At 43.9% G+C, this 23,739-nt stretch overlaps 1 protein-coding gene across 1 annotated transcript in view; it reads right to left on the bottom strand.

Moving 5' to 3' along the window:
- Positions 1–236: 236 nt before the first annotated feature.
- Positions 237–23,739, bottom strand: part of SPRED2 (sprouty related EVH1 domain containing 2) — an 85,818-nt gene continuing 62,315 nt past the window's right edge. Inside the window, exons 5-6 of the mRNA XM_083175753.1 lie at positions 4,863–5,069; positions 237–3,488 (exon numbers count right to left, since the gene is read on the bottom strand). Coding sequence (XP_083031879.1) covers positions 2,841–3,488; positions 4,863–5,069 — 855 coding nt within the window. The 3' untranslated portion in view covers positions 237–2,840. The remainder of the gene's footprint in view (positions 3,489–4,862; positions 5,070–23,739) is intronic.

Genomic DNA, 23,739 nt, shown 5'->3' with positions numbered 1-23,739 from the left:
TGTGGGGGCGCCGGGGGCTGCGGTGCTATAGTTAACCCCCCAATCCCCCGCAGACTTACCTATCGCGCTGGTCCCGGCGGCTCCGTTCTTCTGCTGAGGACCACCAGAAAATGGCCGCCCCCATATAGCACACAGTTCTCTGAAACTGTCTGCTGTATGGGGGCGGCCATTTTCTGGTGGTCCTCAGCAGAAGAACGGAGCCGCCGGGACCAGCGCGATAGGTAAGATTGTGGGGGATTGAGGGGGGGTTTGCATGGGCGGCGGTGGCGGGGCAGGGGTAGGGGTGCTTAGCGGGGAGGGGGGGTGCCCCCCCCCCCTAACGGAGGGGGGGGGGGCGCCCAAAACGTAGCTACGCCACTGGTCCCAGCAGCTGTGATTCCTGTGGTAGAGAGTTGTCATAGACAGTGAATATGCCATCCAACCCCCCAGATTTCAAGTGACATAACCGCACTGCTTTGTATAATATGTTTTATTAAGTTCCCTTCCCAATGGTTCTACTGGCACTAGGCTACAGTTTTCATTCATAAATGAGCTTTTGTCCTACATAATCGTCGTTAACAACAAAAATCAATATGTACTAGAAAAAGGGTCATGCACCCAGTAAATTGCAGCCCCTGCACAATTGCCAGACTAGTAGATTGTACCCTAAGGCAATGCCACGTTGCTGCAGTACAGCCTTGACCGCTTCCTCTGATGTTAAATTGATCGCTTGGCTTTGAGCTTCCGAGCCCTCTATAATTGATAAAAACTTGCTATCTAATGGCACCATACTATAATATGGTGTACTAGTTACCAGCCCGTCAATATGACGGATCATCATAACAGCATTCCTCCTCGTTATTATTGTGGGATGGTCCCATGTCCCGCGGTGGTGGGGGGAGTTGAGAGTTCCCCCTGCTGTTTAGCAGAGCAGCAGGAAATAAATGCTGTGCACATGTGCACAGCCTCTATTCACAGCGGGTAGGGGGACAGGGGGTCTGGCCAGCAGCTCACAGAGCTCTGGACATACCCCAAAGGTGGCGAAAAAGGGGTGTGGCCTCACAGGAGCATTATCCTACAATGCCACGCCTCCTTACTGGGAGCGCAATGTTTCACGGCGCATGGGAGTCCCGCATATCAAGTTGGGAAGTGTGTTAACAGTGGCGCCAGCATCGGTTGCCGTACGCAGCCAAACGGAGCAACAATTGAACTGTTCCACTGTGGCCACCAGTGTGCAAAAACAAAACCACTTCAATTCCCCCCCATAGAGGTGAGGGGCAGTGCTAGCTTTTTTATTATATAGGATTAAAATGTGGATTGCATTAAAGCTCGGATTAGCAGCAAGTAGGCCATAACCCAGTAACTAAGTAATAACCCAGTACCAGTGCAGAGCAATCGGCTCTCTTTGATTGGTGGGTGAGAAATATTACAAGAGTATAGTAATGTCTTACAGTACACTAAGACTGTCTGCAAAGCGGGCCAGGATAGAAAGGAAAAGTGACCGCAAATGTAGTATCTGCATCTCTTATAATATGTAACGTTTGAGGCAGAACATTCTGATTTGAACACCTACAAAAGTCAGCAGTACAAAGGAACGGGTCTCCCGACTCTGGAGAACATAGTCGCTCCAGTTTCTAGTCTCGGAAGCTGGGAATAGGTATTGGTTTACACAAGGAACTGTGAATGTTACAAAGTTCTCTTCAATGTAAGAACAAAGTATTTTGGCTGTACACGTTCTTGAATTGTATCTACATTCCACCTGGTACGTCTGCATGAAAGGGCTGAGAAGCTATCTACAACAGATTCTGCAACTGCCACTGTACATTGTGTCCGCCCGACATCCTCCTATATCAAAATGTTAGTGTTTTACTATATAAAAAAAACAACAATTAGGATTCACACAAACCTGAAACATAAATGAACAATAAAAACAAGGAGCAAATAAATGCGAGTTTCAGGACAAAGTTGAAATAAAGCACAAATAACTTATTTAGAAAGAGAATTGGGCATCCCATACCATTTCCAATAAGGTTCAAGCAATATCAACAAAGTGGCTGTAGGGGGGGGGGGCCGCGCCACGCTGTAGCTACTATGATTATAAGGCGCCTTACGCCTGCTGGAGGCTATACAATCACTGCAGAATTCTGAATGATAGGAGTGCCTTACTGTAGGGTATGACAGCATGAGATCAAATCTATAGAAAATCCCTAGAATTAAAAGTACTGTGCACATTTGGTTTCTGTAACTTAGGAGTGTATACAGGATATACTTAATGCTTTTCATATAAATGTAGAAAACGCTGGAATACCAAACTCTACTTATTCAGAACAGAAACAGACAAAAAAACAGAAAAGAAAGGGAGGGGGGGAGAGAGAAAGAAATGGTAATGGACATCAAATACTACATATGCATAAATAAATTGGTTTTGGCATAATAGAGAAATAGCAATACTGCATTATGGGGCTGTTTTTACCCTATGTTATAAGCACAGAATACCTGGTTGCAGATTAATATTCGCATCAGTTCCACATGAACCCTTTTCATTTAGGAGCCCTGCGAGGTCCCATAACCAGACTCCCCTTTAAATACAGAGCTTGCATAACACATTTCTGGAAGTGCCAAGACTATTTACAGGTGACGTTACATACACTGCCATCTCCACCTCCCCAATCATACAGCTTCAATTTGCTTACATGCCTGCTTGCTACTTTTTAGTAACTACATCCCTCCGAAGCCAAAAAAGTCGTTCAGTGAAATTGCTGCGCCTGTGGCACAGAGTGGACTTAGGCACAAGGTCACCCAAGTCAAAACGCTTCCCGGCAAACCGTTACAAGAAACATACAGACGGCACTTGTGCATGGTCACCCCACTGCTTTATGCTTCCCGCCGCAGCACCTGCACATGACGCCACAGTTATAGCAAGCCCGTAGTGGGAGGTAACAGCACATGCCAGGAGCAATGATTGACAAAGGTACAAGCAGCATCCACCGGAGGCAAAACTTTTCATCGCTTGTGTCACAAGAACAAGCATCTGTGTATTCTCCCTCGGAGTCAGACATGCAATGGTAAAGAACACAGTCCGCAAATCCCATACAGCTGACCCGGCGGATGCAGGTTCGGACTGAATCTGGGGCATCCTGGCATTGTCCCCGACTGTTCTCATCATGGTTAAACATGTCCCTGCAATATACACATCTGGATCTTTCCCCCTCTTTCCTTCTGGGCTTGCACCGGCTAGGTTGCGTGTTTATGACTGGGCCCTTTAAGTCTTTGCAAGTGCCAAAGTCTGTGTGGTCTACGTAAGGGTAGTTGTAGTCATGTTTTGAAGATTCACTTTTGGCAAACCGAACGTAGGAGTCGGCATTCTCAGTATCTGGGTATTTAGGGTAAATTGGTGCCTGGCGGTAATCCTCATAACCAGTGAGCCAGTTTCTTTCCCTCGGGTTAATGCGGACAATTTCGTCGTCGTCATCTGGAAAGCTGACATGTCGAGGTGGTCTTGGTAATGACTGAAATACAGACATAACTTGGTCAATAACTTACACAGTTAAACGCAAAGTTGAGGAGCAGAACTCACCCCCTCAAAAGAATGGGATTAAATTGTGTATTAAAAGTAAACTGGAGTAAAACTTTTCAAAACATGTAGCTTGCAGTATTGACAAAAAATATATTTGTGTGAATGCCTGTGTAAGGGGCCAGCAGTGTGTAAGGGGCCAGCAGTGTGTAAGGGGCCAGCAGTGTGGAGCGAGATACAGAACCACAAGTCTGGCAAGAACTTGGAAAGAAACAAGGAAATCGGTGAGATTTGTAGACTATACTCCTGTATTACTTTAATCTAACTCTTGAGAATTTTGTACATCGTACTGTAACATATAAATATCATTTGAGCCATGAGTTACTCTCCGAAAACAAAGGACATTATTCATCACTAGGGGCCAAATGTAATAGGGTGTGATTTTTTGGTCAAAAACTCAAAATCGCACATGTAGTAGTGTGCGATTCGTGCTTGCGTGACCAAAAAATAAAGGTTTTCTCTCATTGAAAACATAAAAATTGCACATGTAATAAGGTGCACCCTAAACATGACCACAAATTGCAAGAAAAATAGACCTGCTTATGACAGGCCAGTTTGACAGAACCATGCAGTACAGTGAGATCTGTGCATGGTTCATAAGTCAAAAAAAAAAAAAGTAACACCCCGCCCCCCCCCCCCCCTGTATTAAAAACCCCCAGCACCGGGCCGGTCCTGGTTCCAAAAATGCAGGTGACAAGAAAAGAAAGAATAGGGGCCCCCATAGTTTGGAACCAGCACCAGGCGCCAACAGCCAGCAAGGTTTACATAAGCTCCCCCAACCAACACATCACCCACTGGCTTGTCAGCCCTGGACGGGGTCCCTGTAGTGGAGACCCCTTCAAATAAAGGCAACCCCCCCCTCAGGCTTTGCCCATCGGCCACTCAGCTATAGTGAGGGTTTCATGTGCGGTGTGAAAGCATCAAAGCTTATAACCCGGCAATCCAACCTTGGTTATAAGAAAGTTTAAAAACTCTGTTTAATGGGTGACCCGGGTTTAATGTGAAAGCGCTGGCACTGGGTTGGACCTCGGCTCGAGATCGCGGGTCAGGCATTGCAATGTGAAAAGGGGTATAAGTGCGGATTTTAAGATAAAAGGGGAAAAATATATATAATAGGTTTAACTTCCAAAAAGAGTTATTGGAAATGCTCTTGGTGTGTACAGATCTTTTACGTTACTAATGGATAAATTAGGAACAAGGCAGAACGGGCAGCAGAAAGCCAATAGCAAATTATGTTGGTGCCTAACTTTTGGAAGTCACACCAGAAGGCTAAATGTTCTATTGGAAACATCACATTCAAGCTACCTACTTGTTCTGGAGAATAGTGTTCCAGGATATAGGGATCAATATGGCTCAGAGTGCTGTATCGACAATGCCCGCCCATCAGGGGAGAGGAAATCGTCCTCACTGGGGCATCTCTCTTTTGCGAGGAGTTCAAAGAGCTATCGGTGCCAGCAGTCGTCCTCACTGGCGCCTCCCTCTTTTGTGAGGAGTTCGAAGAGCTGTCGGTGCCCGTCTGAAAGTAGAAAGAGAGAACAGTTTCATATCAAGGTGCCACTATCTTCAAGTTGACGATTTTTCCTGTACAATTATTACCAGTTATTTATATAGCGCACAAATATTCCGCAGCGCTTTAAAGACAATATTTGGCCTTTCACATCGGTCCCTGCCCCAATGGAGCTTACAATCTATATTCCCTACCACATGTACACGCACATACATTGTAGGGTTAATTTCTTGTTGGGAGGCAATTAACCTACCAGTATATATTTGAATTGTGGGAGGAAACCCACGCAAGTACGAAGAGAATATACAAACTCCACTCAAATTAGGACCATATTGGGAATAGAACCAATGAGCTCAGTGCTGTAAGGCAGTAATTCATACCGTCCATGCTGCCACTACAACACCAACTAAGTATCCAAAAATCTGCTTTGGTATGACCAACTCTGAAAAGTAGCCATGTATCTACAGTTAAGGGGGGTATTCAATCCCAAATCTGTCTGTCGGGAAGTTCCCGACAGCCGGATTCACGGCCGATTGACCCATTCCGACTGTCGGCAATAAATGTTCCAACTGTCAACTGTCAGAATGGCCACGTTTAGTCAGCAATGGATGCGAATTTCACAATCAGCGTCCGTTTCCGACAATTCAGATTAGACTTTAAAGAACGCCAAATCTGAAAGCATTCAATGCGGTTGGAAACGACAGCATTGAATAGGCCACAAGTGCCGCAAGGCACAAATTTAATACTCCCCATAGCCATTTATCTTTGTAGAGATTACCATTATATAAACGCTTACACAGTTCCAAACATTCATCAGCGATTGACCGAAACTCCATTCATCAGCGATTGACCAAAACGGGGAGACAATACATTGCATACTGTATAACTAAGCCGGACCTCGAAAATAAGGTTAAAAATAAGTGGAGAGAGTTTCTTGCAATATCCTGGGGCTGTATGAATATACAATAGTTCTCTATTAACTTATTGGCAAGTCCAAAACATTTTTTTTTTTAAACTGGGATAAATATTCAACTATAGAACTAGGTCGGTTTAAAGGGTAAATTTGACAGTTTGTCATTTTTATGGAATAAACATAGAAAATAGTCCTAAGAGGAAAGAGGGCTTAAATGTGAAGCATGAATCACAGCCTGGTCCATTGAGAAGCACAATAATCTCATAGGAACATTGGAGGGTCAGGCCACCAGCAGACAGGAAACCCCCTCCCCTCTGTATATGAAGATAGCAGCGGTCCTGACAAAACTAGAAATGGTATTATCTAAAATAACCTGGGTAAGTCAAAAGTACTTTTAGCTGGAAGAATTCTTGTGCTAGAATATAATAAAGCATTTGGTTGGAAAAACTCTCAATGTTATTGCTTCCCACATGTCTGCAACCTGTTGCATACCATCGGGAATTTAAAGGGAAATCGCTTTTACTATTAACCCTTTGAGTGAAAGGTGACAAAAAAAAAAAAAAGGGTGAAAATTGTCAAGTAAACATTTTTATTCATCATAATGACCTGTTATGTTATCCTTATATAGGAAATATAATCATCTTTGGTACTTACGTATTATCTGGGCTCCCAATTTTTTCATTGCATGCCACTACTTAAGGCATGCAATGCAATGCGATTTTTAATTGTAAAGACCTGATTTTTAATTGTATAGTCACCCATGGGTGATTTCATACCCCCACTATCCAACTACGCATGGAGCTGATTTTATATAGTGTGGCGAACCCGAAGCGTGGCGAGCGCAGCGAGCCCCACGAGGGAACGTGGATAACTTTACATGTATTCCGCATCCGCTCGCCACGCTTCGGGTTCGCCACACTATATAAAATCAACTCCATGCGTAGTTGGATAGTGGGGATATGAAATCACCCATGGGTGATTATACAATTAAAAATTGGGTCTTTACAATGAAAAATCACATTGCATTGCATTGTATGCCACTATATTGCATGCGATGCGATGCAATGCAATGAAAAAATTGGGCGCCCAGATAATACATAAGTACCTCATCTTTTTTACACAACATTTTTATTTGAATTTATATAACAACTGTGAGCGACGCTGGCATTTATAAGTGGATATTTAGCACAGCTCTCACAGGTGTTGGCACTCAAAGGGTTAAGCAGTGTAGATGAGTGTGGTATAATTACCCGACAGTCAGGATTCCGACAGTCATTAGTCGGATGTCGGAATCCCGACTGCACAGCGTGGGGAGGGCAATGAAGCCCCTTGCGGGCTCGCTGCACTCGCCACCTATTTTATTCTCCCTCTATGGGGGTCGTGGACCCCCACGAGGGAGCAGTCTGGATTCCAACGTCGGAGTATTGACTGTCGGAATCCCGACTGTTGGGAGCCGTCCGGCACCCGTGTAGATTTAGGTAAAGTAGTCAATAAGAACTAAGGCTCTCTCGCTATGAACCGTTTAAACCCTTTCAGGAAACCAATTTGGTTTATAAAGGAGAATTGGCAAATCCTTTAGGATATGAGTTTGTGAGACCCCCGCGGGGCTAACGGCAAGCATTAGAACCCATGGTGGGTCTGACTTAACGAGTCCATTACAGTGTATGGGGGAAAATGTGCCCATTTTGCACCTTGATATCTCCGGTTCTATGTGTGCTAGAGACTCGAGACTGGTACCATATGAAAGAGGAGACTCTTGGCTTGGCAGAATAGACTAGTTAATGTGATCCTGGGAAGGGGTGTGTGGATCATTAGGTCTACAACAACTAGGTTGACAAGCATTGGGTAGACACCACTAGGTCGACATGCAGCAAGGTGGACACAGGTCTAAGTCAACATGGGCAAGGTCGACAGTCAAAAGGTTGACATTTTTTTTACAGGTTTTTTTTTTTAGCCTACATGTCGACACAGTCGACATGGCTACAGGTTCACCGATGCGCTCGCCATGCTGTTGTTGATGCTCGCTCCATAACACATCTCACACTTCACACTCAGTAGCCATTTTGTAAATCCGCTCAGTGATGCAGTGCAGGAGTCTAGCCTGCCGTACTGTATGTCATTCATACTGTAACGTAATTCTGTGGTTAACCAGTGTAGTGTAATGACTCGCACGTGCAGCAGTGCCCTTACACAAGTGTAACCTATGCCGTCAATAGCTCCATAGGCGTGGGCTCCCATGAAGCCCTGGCTGACACTTAGTAGCCATTTTGTTAACCCCCTCAGCGCTCGAGTCTGGTCCGCTCATTTCTACTGTAGAGTAAATCTGTGTTTAACCAATGTAGCATAATTACACAAGTATACAAGTCTACAGTATAGATCAGCAGTTGTCTTTGCTGCTTTTGCACCACAGCAAACCTTCTAAGCGCGCCGTTTGCCGAGAATGGAAGGTACAAGTGAAAGTACTTTATACTCACTCACTTTATTATTATAATTTTATTTATAAGGCGCCACAAGTGTTTCGCAGCGCCGTACAAAGGAACAGTACAGGGAGACAGAACTTGGCATAACATTGAATAAATAACAAAAATACAGTACAAATAAAGAGCGCCACAGATCAATACACATTACAGCTTATATATAAGTAGTGAGGACTCAATCAACATACAACTAGAGGCTTGAGGCCAATGATGGAGATGAGTATGCAGACGAAGATGACTCACTTATCCCCATAGCCTACTACAAATGAGACGCATGTCTATTCAATAGTATTTTTGGAAAAAAAGTGTCTAACATACTGAACAGATACAGTGCATTTCAATGGACACTTATTTCGCTACAGCAGAGTACTATACATCTGACGCATACACATAGTTGATTTTAAAATGCGACATCTGGTGGATGATCGCTGGCATTGCACCCACCCGGTAAAAACATACGCCAAATGCCGCAGACAGGCTCTATCTGTAAATGCCCTTTAAATCACACATTCAAAATAAACTTTGAAACTATAAAACTAAAAAGCTACAAGCTGCTACATTGTCTGGAAGGTAATAACCTGTGCATCTTATTTTTGAGAACCAGATGGACCTTAAAAGTATTCTCTAAACTATTTTATGCCCATCCGTAATTGGACAGAAGTACGGTGTGTGTATTGCCGATTTACTAATAGAATTTACCAAAACATGGTAAAGATTGATACCCCTTTCACACTGCAGCTCTTCACTGGTATATTGCAGATTTTTAGCCTTTTAAAAAGGTTAGAGCTGCAGTGTGAAAGCACCAGTCTGCATTTACCTTTTACAAATAACTGGTATTTTGCAAACGGGTAAAAAGCAGAGTCCTACACGGTTCAGAGCCATTTTTTATGCAGTGTGAACGGCTCTGAACCTGTATATAGGACTCAGGCAGTAGCTATGAGAGCGCAAAGCATATGTAATTAGCTGCTCATTACATATGCGCATATGTAATGAGTGCAGTGCATTTGTAATGAGCCGCTCATTACATATACGCATATGTAATGAGCGGCTCATTCATATACACTGTGCTCATTACATATGTGCATATGTAATGAGTGGCTTATTATATATGCATTACGCTGTCTTATAGCTACGGTCTGTCCTGCTTTCACAGTGCAAACCTGCTTGAGACCCGGTATTTATGTGCAGTGTGAAAGGGGTTTAAAACGGTAATATGCCGTTTTAAATACCGTTTCAAAATACCGGGTCTAAAACGTTTAGGCAATGTGAAAGCAGCATTAGAATGTAACTGATCTTCTGACTGGAACAGACAGGAAGTGTGCAGTGTTTTATGGTTAATTAAAGTACTCAGCGGAAGGGAACTAGTACCTACTAGGGACAGAACACTAACATGCACAAACATCTGTAAGGAGTTCCATATGCTTGAACTCTTGAGATATTTGTAGCAAAAACAATTTCTCACATTCGTCAATGTGTGCCAGTAGAATGCATTTTAGTAGCGATGAGACAACTGCGAGACACACTTATGTTCCAGGGGGAGAATTGTCAAAGCTTGGAGAGTGAGATAAAGTGGAAAGATGAAGCATCAACCAATCAGCTCCTGCGATTTTCAACCAGCTAGAACTGATTGGTCCCTTTTTCTCTTTCCAGCTTTGAATAGGTCTCCCTGAGAAAATGTATTTCCAATATGGACACATACATTTAAAAGCACTGATTAAAAATCAAATCTTTAAATCTTTCCCACAGCTGCGGTTATACAACGTGTAATGGAGTATTTCTGCCTCCCAACCAAGAGAAGCCCTAGCTTTCATGGAATGATAATGGTTTTTGCAGGGGACGGAAAAGACCAGCTGCAAAGTGCTATGGTCTTCAGTATGAAGGTCTGAATGTGCCCACACAGTGCGATTTTCTCATACGATTTGAACTTATTTGTTCAAATTGCATCACTTCTAGTTCATATCACACTATGTTTATTTTGCCTTGTGGTACGCAAAAACAGTATGTGCATATTGCAGTCTAGTCCGAATCTTATGTAGTTCAAATTGCACAGTTTAGTCTACTCCTCATTGCATAGCTCAAATCGCACATAGTACAGATCTCGCCGTGTGTGGGCACCATGTGACCTGCAAGATCCTACTCAGACCTGAGATAAAGTCAGAACTTTGTAACCTATAGTGCAGTATCCCAATTAAGTATTGGGTCTCTTTTGGGGTACCCAATCTCTAAGATATGAAATCCTTTTGAATTTAAAAAACAATGGCACGATAACATTTAGGAACCCATCAGGTTTTGTTTATTTACAAATAAAGTAGGGCTTGGAGCTATGGGTAAAGCCGGCCATACTCCTGAACAATGTCTGGCCGATCCGCACATAGTGTTCCTGCTAGGCTTATTTCAAAGGGCGCTGTGCCCTGCCCCTTGGAAAGCCGCCCTGCCCGGTTTTTGCCGCCCTGCACAGTAAATAGCAGCCGCTGACAAACTAAGGTCTGTGAGGGCCCTGGGAGGCAGGTGGTACCTGGGGACCAGGGTCCGGGCAGCGCGTCCCTGCGGCATATAGACAATCTTAGCGGGGTAGAAAGAAATATTCGCTGGGAATATTCAGGCGCTTAGACAATGAGCTGTTTCTACAATATAAGCTGCTGCCTGAGTGTGAGGGTAGTCACTCCTCACTGGTACAAAAAAGAAGGAAATACTCGCACAAGGCGAGTTTAGGCAGCGCTTAGGTCAATGAATGGAAACAAAATTTGTTTATAAAAGGAACAAATTTTTTACTAGTTAAAAATGCATATATACACAATATATATTAATACAATAATGAACAAAAAAACATAATGTAACTAATTAAAATCGAGAAGGTGGGGAATAAAAAGTAAACTGGAATTAACGGAAATAAAGTTAATATGGGAATATCCCGCCTCAAAGGACATGTATTTGTGAGCAACAATGTGATCACTTGATTTGTGGAAGAAACAGGTAAGTGCACTTTACCAATTGGATCCTTGTGGAACAAATGAAGATACAGGGCTGGTTGGGTCCTCACGATAAACGCGGCTATTTTGTCGTGCCGCTGGAGGGGTCAGAGATCGCTGGATGGAATCAGTCCTCTATGATGAGGTGTGAGACAGATGGAATATGTCTCCAACACCAGAGGGATGTTTGTTGTGGCGATATGACCAATGCAATGTCCAGGAGTTGGGGAGTAGGCTTCCGTGACCCAGAGATGGTCTCACCGGTGTAGATGTAGATAACCAGTGGTGTCTGGGAACACGGTGTCCGCCTAGTAGTGTGGTCTCCAATGAGCGGGGTCCCTGTGGCATATGGACAATCATCTGTGGGGTCCCTGCAGCGTATGGGAACTAGTTCAGTTCCCATCCGCCTCAGGGAAGCCGCCGCTGATTGTCTATATGCCGCAGGGAACCCCTGCCCGCCCGTGCTTCTCGGACCCTGCTGCCCAGGTACCACCTGTGGCCAGCAGTGAACTGACTGAAATGTGCCCTCACGATTGAAAAACGTGCCCTCCCCGTGGTCAGTACCCTGCCCTAGAAAATATCTAGAGTGAACACTACGCACAATTTTGACGGGTTGGGTGCACATCGTGAGTAATGCCGGTATGATGCGTGGTCCGGTAGGCCAAGAGGTCGGCCGTCATATCATACGTGCTGCACATATGATCTGTCAGCTTTCATTGTGATCGTAAACAGATCGTATGTGCTTTTAAAGCACATACGATCGCTCGACCTGCATACGATCAGGTTGTATGAAGGTCATTCGGATGTATGACCAGCTTTATACTCTTTGAGGGCTAGATGTTCTAAGCTTAACCTTTCATTGTGTTTTAATTTATGGAAGGAGACCACCGTTCAAGGTAAACATGCTATCGCCACATAGATAACTCAGGGCGAGAAAAGTTATAAAATGGACTGATAAACCACCAGCCAATGGTGGCTTATCACGCTCCATTTTAGAACTTTTCAAGGCTGCGTTATAAAATGTGGAGTGTGCATGCTTTCCTTGAATGGTGGTCTGCTTCCATAAATTAAAACACAATGGAAGGTTAACAAGTCAAAACCGGCCCTATTGTGTCCACTTGGACAGACCCAGATCACTACAGATACTGTGTAATGCACTGGTGCTATTAATATAGTGCATATCTTTGACTTTCTGCATGACAGCTCTGGCTAGGGGAAAAGGCCTTGCATATATGTGGCTCATTGAAAGCTGTACTCATTACTAAGGCATTACTCATTACCACATACAAAATACCAATGTCAAAAAGACCAAGGGCCAGATGCACTAAGCTTCAAAAGTGATAAAATGAAGTGATAAACAGCCAGCCAATCAGCTCCTACCTGCCATGTCACAGGCTGTGTTGGAAAAATGTGAGGCAGGAGCTGATTGGCTGATTGTTTATCACTCTCCAGTTGATCACTTTTGAAGCTTAGTTCATATGGCCTAGTTATTAAACTGCAAATTAGAATTTTGTTACACTGTATCACAACTGTGAATTTGACATCCATCAAAGCTATATACATATCTGTGGTGTATTCTGAAGGCTATTCAACACACGCATTTCCCACACTGCAAGTGGTATTTTAAGGTCTAGCAGTGGTCACTCACAGGCCGCTGAGATCACCACCCTGTATTTTCACTGCAATCAGACCTTAATATAGAACTCAACAGCTGATGCAACCAACATGCCTTGAACATACTTGCACAGAAACCAGAGGAAATAGCTCATCGAACAATGGTAGAGAGCACGTAAAATATTTTTTATACTGCTGCAACCATATTCACATCGCCTGTGACCAGGAATTAATGAGCGCTGGCCCAATGGGAATTCTTACATACCGAATATCTCTCATTGGAAACAAACCCCCTTACAGGCTGCCTGTTCACACTGCTGTATATAGTACTCTATGATGTGTGCTTATGTTTTGTATGCTATATTAGTCTGCACCAGATGTCTGCGTGAAGGGGGGGGAAAAAAGCACCCTTTCCTTTGTAAAATGTTGGGCAGTGAGGAGTTCTAGTTTTTCACTTTGTCCCAATTTTTTACATATTCAACATGGGCACCATCTAAGTGTGCTGAGTACACTTGTAGTGCTGCGCTTGGCACACTTTTATTCTCCCACCACGCCGTAGTGGATGGTACGGTAAGAGATACCTTGTCGGCTCAAAAAGAAAAAAAAGTGAAAAAACTGATGTTGTCCTTTTATTATTTACAGTTTGTTCACTGTCGACATCCCCATTGTCAACCTAATGCTAGTGTCGACCTAATGACCATATCCCTATTTAATTGAATGGACATATTAGTGGAACACTTTACTCATGGGAGGTGCCGTCACTTTCCTGAGAAGTGAATGTGAAATTCTCTCCTCCAGGGGATTTGACAGTCTGCCGTTATACTGAATCTGGAAAATCCAGGGGAGCAAAGTTTTTGGTTTTGTGGGGGCAAAGGGGTGTGGTATAGGGTTCCGACAGTCATTAGCCCGACATCGGAATCCCAACTGACCAGACTCAGACCGCATGGCGAGCGCAACAAAGCCCCTTGCACGGTGGCCCGCTAGGCTCGCAACCTATTCTATTCTGCCTCTATGGGGGTCGTGGACCCACACAGAGGGAGAATAGCCGGTGGCCATCGGGAACCCATATGTCGGTGTTTTAACAGTCGGGATCCCGGCGTCGGGTAAATGACTGTTGGGATCCCGACTGTCGGGACCCCGTCCGGCACCCGTGGCAAAGTGCATACTAATACTTGAAACAATGCAATATATGTACTTCTAAGAAGGATTCTAGAATTCTGCTCCCTGTCTGGTCATTACTCCTTTGTACACTGAAAAGCAGCTCTAATCTTCTGCATTGTGCAAACAGGAAGCAGTCAGTCATCTTCCTGTCACTGGGCCAGCATCCACCTCTACTCCTCGGCGCCTGTACACACAGCCTGACCCAAGTATCACACAGTCAAGGCTACAGAACCAAATCTTGTTCCAAAGCCCACCTTGTATTTAAGAGCTAAGAACATCCAGCCAAATGTCAGGAAACTCATTAACTGCTCTTCTCTTTTGACTAGATTGAATATCAATATCAGGAGGGCAGAGGTGGAGGAGACTATCGCTCATCAGCATAGTCCTCCACTCATTACATGTTTGTGTAGATCAGGCAGCAGGGACAGTGTATTAGTAAAGATTACTGCCTCAACACTGAGCCCATGGGTCAGATTCCCACCCTTTTCCAACTCCCACTGTGTGGAGTTTTTATACTCTCTCTGTGATTGCGTGGGATTTCATCTAGGTACTCACGTTTTCACCCACAATCTAATATACTGGTAAGTATTTGTCTCAAAAACAAAAATAACCCTAGAATGAATGCGTGTGCGTGTACATGTAATAGGGAATATAGATTGTAAGCTCCTCTGGGGCAGGGACTGATGTGAATGTTCAAATATTCTCTGTAAAGCGCTGCGGAATATGTATGCGCTATACAAATAACTAGTAATATACAAATAATAATAAGGCTAATCTGGGTTGTAAGCAGGGCCCTCCTACCTCTATATCGGTCTGTTACTACCCAGTTTGCTTTATCTGTGTTGTTTTCAATTAAAAAGTGCAATGGAATATGCGGCGCTATAGAAGAAACTAAATATATAATAAATAAGTTAAAAAAAAAAATCAAAAAATGACTAGAGGAATTTGTATCCATAGGTAATATAGCCCAAACAGTCCCATATGTAATATCGGTGTCCATTAGGATATTTTTACTACTCTGTTGTCCCCCATAAGGACATGGCATGTATGGTGGCTGCCATTTTTACCAAGGGGTGATGGCGATAAAAATCTATTGGTGTTGTCATCAACAGTTCTCTCTAGCCAAACCGAACATGTCAAGTGGAATAGCCAGCACAACCTTGTAAAGAACATTACTTATCACCATTAACGTCGTAACCAAAGGCCCGGGCTGGATGTCTCTTGGGAAGGAAGATCCCATTGGGCTGGGACCTAATGACCAGTTTGCGGCTGGTTACATTAATGGCAGAAGGAGCACACGCTACGTGCGTTTCCCGGGTGCAGAGGCCATGATGTGTGTGTGTCTCACGACTGCCCCACCCCCAGCTGATTATTAAAAATGTTCTCTCTTTTAACTTAACCTTTCCTTTAATGTTTAAGACAGCACATACTGTATCACATGTAGTTCTTCCCATTATTATGTAAATTTGTGCAAGTGGCCAAAGATTTGAAGAGTATGTAGGGTAGCAAAATCCATTCAGCCGAGAAATATCTGCTGCTAATTAGGCCAGGTGTGTATGCCTAGGTGTTGTATCTGTGACGCATGTCTGGAGTTGGCTCCACGGGGATTGGACAAGTGTGTACCCAGCATAAGAGCACCGCAGCGCATAGTTCAATAAAACAAAATACATCCACCAGGGAAAAAAAAAACACACCCCAAAAATTATAATAATGGAAAAAAAGTTCTTGTACAAAACAGGATGTTTGCAAAGAGAAACACAAAGAATGGAACATAACAGGAGCGGCTTCCTGCCACTGGGAAGGCTGTTTTCCACCTGTGACATGGGAATGAGCGGTGGATCCTACAAAAGTACAATTCAACGAATGCTGCCAGCCTACGGAGATTCGCTGGGACAGCGTCTCCCTTTTCTTGCTGTAGCAGCGAATACAAATGCAACTTGATAAATACAACAAACAATGAATGTGTTGTATAATGTTACATGTGATTTTTCACACATCCTGTTGGTGTATCTACTGCAGTACCCAAGGCATATAATTATACTAAATAAATATCACTCCTTTACTGTTAGTGGTGCTTTTTCCTTTATGCAGCAGTGTATTCTGACATATGAGCAACTGTATTTTATATTCATATCATGCATTGCTAACATTCAGCATTTAAACTGCTTAGAGATGGGACTGGTCTTTGTATAAGTTATATAGGAATAATAATAATGTTTCATAGTACAATGTAGTGTGAGAGCCTGTGGATTCTGCTGGCCTGATAGTGTCCAGGGAAAAGACACTAGACACGACATTAAACATTTGAATTACTAGGCAATTCCAGCTGTATTGTAAATGAAAGGACTCTCTGGGCTGTTTCACACACACACCGGGTGGCGAAGCACCGTACGGGCAAAAGCCGTGCTGTACACATTAGTTAATAATGGACAGGATTATGTCCATTCACACGGGGCGGTCACGGCCCAGCCGCCCGGTTCCAGCAGGTTGTCACCACTGGAAACGACGGCTGCCGGCCATCCCGACCATTGTAAACTTCTGTGCACGGCTACTTGGCAGTGCGGGGTTTTGCCACACGGCGTCAGCCAGAGTGTGTGGAACCGCCCATACATGAAGCAGCCATGACTGTTGCCTTGTAGTCCCCAGCACCTGCAATCAAGACTATAAACTGGCTCCTCCAATCAGGTTTTCCAAGCAGATAATAATGAGTAGTAACACATAAACCCAGCCGGAATCCATCTGGCAATCCAGTGCCAGATATATCAAGCTTCCAAAAGTGATAAAGTGGGGAGTGATAAACAACCAGCCAATCAACTCCTACTTGTCATTATTCAAACCTAGCCTGTAACATGGCAGTTAGGAGCCGATTGTCTGGTTGTTTATCACTCTCCATTTGATCACTTTTTAAAGCTTGATACATTTGGCCCTAGAATATAATTTAAAAGATATCGTACTATCCTATAATGTATCCCCTGGAATATACCCCTCCCACCTTCCCTATACCTTTTTCCCCTTTTCCTTCTGTATCCCATTATTCATTTTTTGTTTTGTTTTTCTTGTCATCGTTGTCTTTATATTAATGATTTTTTGTATTGGAAAAAATACACACGGAGCGATTTTCGCCCGTAAAATCGATTTTCCCATGGGTGGATGGTTTCCAATAGCAGGACGCAATACCAGCAGATGAGCGGCAGCGGCAGCAGGTGCTGGAGCGCGCATAAGTGCTCACCACTCATCGCCGGGCCATACTCACAGCTTAAACGGCAAAACTGCCCGCTTCATTTTCACCATAGGAAAAGGCAGACTTTTAAGTTGACTTCAGTTGTGAACATAAAGCATTTAAAATTTCAAAACTAAATTGATCAAATATATATGTTTTTTTTTAAAAGGTACTTTCCAAACCAATTATTTCCAATGGCTGAGTACTGTATGTGGACATTAATACGGTTAAGTGTGCAGTAACAACACACAAAATAATCTATGTGTAGATTGCCTTATGCAAGATCACTTTAATGAAAGGAACATCTGATAGACAACACATTTCTGCCCACTGACTCTCCTTAACCAGCCATTAGCCGGTACAGTAAAAACCAGCACACACCGACTTACACTGTGTGCCGGCTTTGTACTTGCAGGAGGCAGGAGTGGTCATTAGACGCTATTTGGCCTCTGGGAACAGGTGTCCTGTTGCATTTAAGATGTGGCACAAGTCGCTCCTCATTATTACCTAGCTGCGCAGTCCTACCTTTGTTTTCTTTGCTGTACCATATTACAGTTGTATTGTAAATCTGTAAAGAGCTGCGTGCAGTTAGAACTGTGTAAATAAAATAAGCTTGATGGAAACATAATCCTGACAGCAGATTACATTGTCTCTTCTCGGAATCCACCAACCTAACCAGCTCTTGCTGTAAAATGGAATTGGATGACACCCTTTCCTGCTTCACATGACTGTTAAATCCTGTATAATTTCCTGCACCTTCAGGAAATCCTTCTGCACAGGCTACAAATAAACCTGTGCTTGGAGTGAGACCAATTACTCATTTATAGAAAATGGAGCCCCGTGTCATTTATTTGCAGGTGCCTTCCCTTCTTCTACCGTGTGCATGAAGACCGCTAGCTATGAAATGTTAAGCCTCGTACACACTGGGCGATATAATAAGCAATTTCACTCATTTTAGGCTTTCTGAGCGATATCGCTAAGTAGAAATCGCCAAGTGTCTATGCACCAGACGGGCGATGCATGCTCTTGTGGGTTGTTAACAACCCTCGCTGTTGTCATGTACAGACGAGGGAGTGGATTTGCATCGAGGGCCATACTGCAAAAAGCAGTATCCCAGCCCCAGCCCCTAATCCCCCCCCCCCCCCCCCCCAACAATTGTCAATGTATATGCACTTGTCGCGATGGTGGGAGCTATTGTAAGGGATGAACAAATAGTGATGAAAATGTAAAGAATAAGAACGCTATAAACCAGCGACATTACAACTATGGGGGCACCTGGACCAATATTCAGGATTTTAATAATATTTTTGTAGCTATAAAAGTCTATAATCATAAAGGACTATTTATTAGAGGAAGCAAATAATAATAATAATAATAATAATAATTATTATTATTAGTGTTCCCGCTCGGCTGTTTTAGCTAAAACAGCTTCAAGGGGAAGCCCAGCGTCGCCGTAGATGCCGATGCCCGGCGCTTCCCCGGCAGCATAGTGACTTCGGAGGGGCCGGGCCCGCCCCCTTTGGTGACTGCGGCGGCCGGGCCCGCCCCCTTTAATGACGGCGGCGGCCCGGGACCGCCTCCAGCTGTGACGTCGGCGGGCCCGGTCCGCCACCCGACGCCTTGCCCGCTGCAAAACGTAGAAAGGAAAAAACAAAGCCTCTCAGGTGTCAACACTGACACAAACAATGTATCTGTGTTTTCGCCAGAGCACGTGGAACCCCAATTAGTGTACCGCTTGCCATGCTTCAGAACAGGGTTCCACGCGGCCAGGGTTTCCTGCTCCAACCCCGGGAAGACCACTCACCTTGCTGTTCTAGTAATATTTTTAAAGGATATAATGTGGCAATAATAGATGTTGGCAGCAACAGAAATTATGTCATTGTTACGCAATGGTAAACAGACCAGATAGTGACATAACAGACACATCAAGGGTGGAATTCAATTGCAGACACTGATGCGATGTGCTGACCCGGAATGGCACATTGTGGATCAGCACATGTTCTCCCTCAGGCCCCCATAAATGTGCGAGGAAAATAATATGATAGACAAGAGCATATATACATTAGGTGCAATAGACTATAGCAGCACATTACCTCATAGCACCATACAGAGCATTGCGCAAAAAGGTTGTTCCAAAAGATCGGAACAATCTTTTAAAGCAACTGACATTTGTTGCTTTTGTCTGCAGTAAATCTTGCTATGTTGGCACGATTGTAAATGGCAGACCAAGTTCACATCGATGCCCGTCTGCACATCTCGATGAACTCAATTCCCCTCTGTTTCTACTGACAAGTGTATTCAGGTACAATAATAGGATTACATGACAAAAAAAAAAAAAAAATAAGGAAAAAAAAGTTTTGGCAGAACGAGCGAGATCAAAATACCATTAAGGTAAGGCCGTAAAAAAAAGATGGATGGTACATACGGATACAAAGGGGGGGTATTTAATATGGGATCCCGAATGTTGGAATATCCCGACAGTCAGAATCCTGGGCCGTTTTAATTTGATCCGACAGTAAATCGACAGACACTGTCCTTGGATTGGTGAAAATGGCTGCAGATTGTCTGAAAATGGCCATGAATGCGGAAATTCATGGCCATTTTCATGGCACATATTGAATACCCCCCCCCCAATGTGAGTAGGTGGTACGACTTACGGTGCTTACAATATAGACATTTAGAGGATAACAAAATGTACTAAAACGACACTGTATAGCAGCTTCTGGAAGCGCTCAGCGTTAATGAAGCAAGTTGGGCAACAAATGGGTTAAGCAGTACATACATTAAACCTAAAGTTGACACTTTTAATTGAAAATCCAATGCGTGACAAAAAACAAAAAATCCCAAAAAGCCCAGATCTGCCCCAGTGCAAGTTTACTTTTCACAGTGTTTGCATAAGGGCACACTGCTCTATTCATTCAGCTTCGTGCTTCAAAGGCTCCACGGAACAGTCAGTTTGCTTCATCAGCTCCAGAACAGAAAGACAATAGGGCTGAATTATCACAAACTCAGGGATAAAGCTGGGAGATGTGAAGGACTTTCTGTTATGGTTTTGGGAATAAACTTTCCATAGTCGTCTTGTCCAAATAAAGGCCATTATTCTGGTTCACTCGCAAAGGCAAATTCCTTCTCAAATGGACAAAACCATGTGCAGTGGGGGCAGATGTAACATGTGCAGAGAGCACCTTTTTTATACTTACCTCGTTCCCTGGTATCCTCAGCGGCCATCGGAATCCTCTTCAGCTGCATCACCGGTCCCAAGGATGCTTTGCACAGGTGCACTGGTGACGTCACTGGCACAATGCATCCTTGGGAACGGGGATGCCATTGAAGAGGGTTCCGATGGCCGGTGCACCCATGGGACCGGGTATGCCGCTGAAGACGATTCAGATGGCCCCCGTGGACGCCAGGGGACCGGGCAAGCATGAAAAAAATCTGAAAAATCCCTTACCCAAAATGCTCATGCTTCCGAGCATTTCGGATAAGTGATACTCAACCTGTACAGACATTCAGGACCTGTTCCAGAATGGAACCAGACAGAAATACTCCGTAAAGCACTGTGGAATATGTGTGCACTAAGAAGCAGAAATGAGAGACTTGCCACAGGCAACATCAAACAACTATTGTTTAGACCTCCCATTTAACTATTTAATTATTTTTTTTTGGTAGGTATTTACTAAAAGCTTCAAATAATTAAGCACTAACATTCTAAATCATAATTAATTTGGTCTATTTCTGGGATACAGTTTGGCTGGCGACCAGCACATTCCATATTCAGGGTAATTCTTTTTTTCTATTCTATTGGTGATCATTAAGTTTAGAATAAGGACATACTCTGTAATACATTAAACTACATAAAGATAAAAGGCTATTCTTATTGGGGTCAGTGTGAATAGCCCAATAAAGTATTTACAGACTGCCCTAAAAGCAGGCCTCCAAGCCGGGAGTGGCAGAGTCCAGAGTGAACGTGGAGTGGAGACAGCAAAGCCATTTAATTCATAGAAGACTTGTGCTCCTTCCCCTCCCTTATCTTGTTCCATAAATCAATCTGGCAGGTAGCTGGGAAGCAGCTGCTAATGATAGCTTAACTCTGGAGCAGAGGAAGTCACCTTTTAACCCAGCCTGCTGTTGTTTGTCTTTTAAAACCGGGACAAAAGAACAGATGGGAATAGAATGCCAACTGTTGAAAGTATCTGGTCAGCAAAGGCTACAAACCTGAAAGGACCCTCCAACACACCTCATCACCCCTGCACCGACGCCCCCCCGGTGTTTTTGCAGCGATTACATTATTTCGCAGACTGTACAGAAGTTCTTGCTGATGCAACGCACAACAGGGGGCAGGTCCTCTGATGAAATTCTGGGCTAGCTATGACGTTTGTCGATCAATAGCCTTTCAAATGCACTTGATATTGCCGCTGAGGAAGAGAGGGTGCTACATTTTGACAAAAAGGGAAGCAGATGACTCACTGTGTCAACAGAATGGATAGTATTGCTCCTCCCTTGTTCTGCCTTGACCTTGGTTGATCTGACCACCAAGATCATGTTCGTGTCAGTTTTTTACATGACTCATCTACTACGGCAGAGTGGAAGTGATGCTTCCTTACATAGCTTCCAAATGTGTCAAAAGGACTGTACTCTGACCTTAAGCTCCACCACTGAGCTGACAGCTAGATGTGCCAGGCCAGCCACCCTGCACTGCAATCGGATGCTTGCTGCAGCAATTGTTACTTTACACACACAATCCAGTTTCACTTTAACTGTTCATCTCATGAGCTTAATGTTTTTATACACACAGGGGCAGATTTATTAAGCCTGGTGAAGTGATAAAGTTGTCCTGACAATGCACCAGTCAATCAGCTCAAAACGGTCACATTACAAGCTGGGTTTGAAAAATGCCAGGAGCCCATTGGCTGGTGCGTTACCACTGGCCACTTTATCACTTCACCAGGCCTAATAAAACTGCTCCGGAGTTCCACAAAGGATTGTGGTAGTCGGAGGTGGGACATGTGGTACCTGGCTATTAGGTTGCCTGTAGCAATATTTCAACACATGACAGTAAAGTGTTTGCTTTGCTCTCTGGAACACCCGGTGGTGCGGCGGATGGCCATTCTTCTAACACTCTCATATAAGGACTATCTAGGAATGTGTATGCCAATAAGCATTAGAATGCAGCGGCCTCATACGCAGAATAGGAGATTGAAAGCAATGGGAAAGAGTGGTCTGGCTGTGAACAGGGGAAGAGAGTGGGTCAGGAAACTATCATGGAAGAGAGGGACAGATGGGTTAGATGGCGGAACTCTTGCTCTAAACCAGACTTTACTCAGTATAAATGTATCTATTCACTTGACACCAGTAGCCTTTTCTTGCTAATATGCCTCACTGCTCTAACGTGCATCCAGTCTTCAAGCAATGCATTCAACTCCCTTCTCTGCCCACCTACACCTCCAAACCCTTCCTTCTTCTTAGCCCATTATTTTGCTACCTCCTTCAAATATAGGCAGCATTTATAAAGGTATTTTCTCATGCCAAATTCCACAATCCTCTTCTACATTCCCAAATCCACCCTCACTCTGTCCATTCTATAGCAACAGAGGACGAAATGTCAACACTCATCTGACTGTACCTTGCCTTCACGTCTAGTCTATCTCCCCAGTCCTGGCACCGACACATTAGAAATATTACCAGATTATGCCCTTATCTTATCCATACTGTCACCTCTGCCACTCATCTTTCACGGCTTAAATCAATGTAAATGCCACAGCAAGACCGATTTCTTACTTTCACCACTCCACATCGCCAAGTCCCTACCACCACCCAAAACGTTCTCAACCCTTCATAGATTCCAAATCTTATTATTATTAACTTATTTATAGGATGCTACAAGGAGTCTGCAGTGCCGTGCAATGAAAACAAAGGTTAACTCATAGAGAGGAAAGGTGGAAAGACTCACAAAAGCTTGAGAAGCAAAAACGAGTTGCAAGGTAGAGTAGGAAGAAAAACAAATTCAATAGGTGAAAAGACAGGAACAGCTTCACGGGAGGGAAAAAAGACAGGGGAACTGAAGCACACTAGTGACAGGGAATGTAGAACGAGGGAAGACAGCCCTGCCTACAAGGGATTACGATCAATAAGGTTGCAGTAAAATGGAGGGAGAACTGGAAGAGAGGGCAGGTGGACAGTCAGAGGCACTGGATAGTTATGATAGCGTATAGACTTGTATGAAGTAATCCCATTTCAGAATACTCTAAAGACCCCCACACACTAGAACGATTATTTGTCCAATTTCCGACCGATCGTCCAATATATCGGCTGAAATTTTTACCGA

The sequence above is a fragment of the Crinia signifera genome, chromosome 3, assembly GCF_055691185.1.
Source record: "Crinia signifera chromosome 3, ASM5569118v1, whole genome shotgun sequence".
Lineage (NCBI taxonomy): Eukaryota > Metazoa > Chordata > Amphibia > Anura > Myobatrachidae > Crinia > Crinia signifera.
Note: the sequence above shows the minus strand (reverse complement) of the source record. Positions and strands in the feature narration are given on the sequence as shown.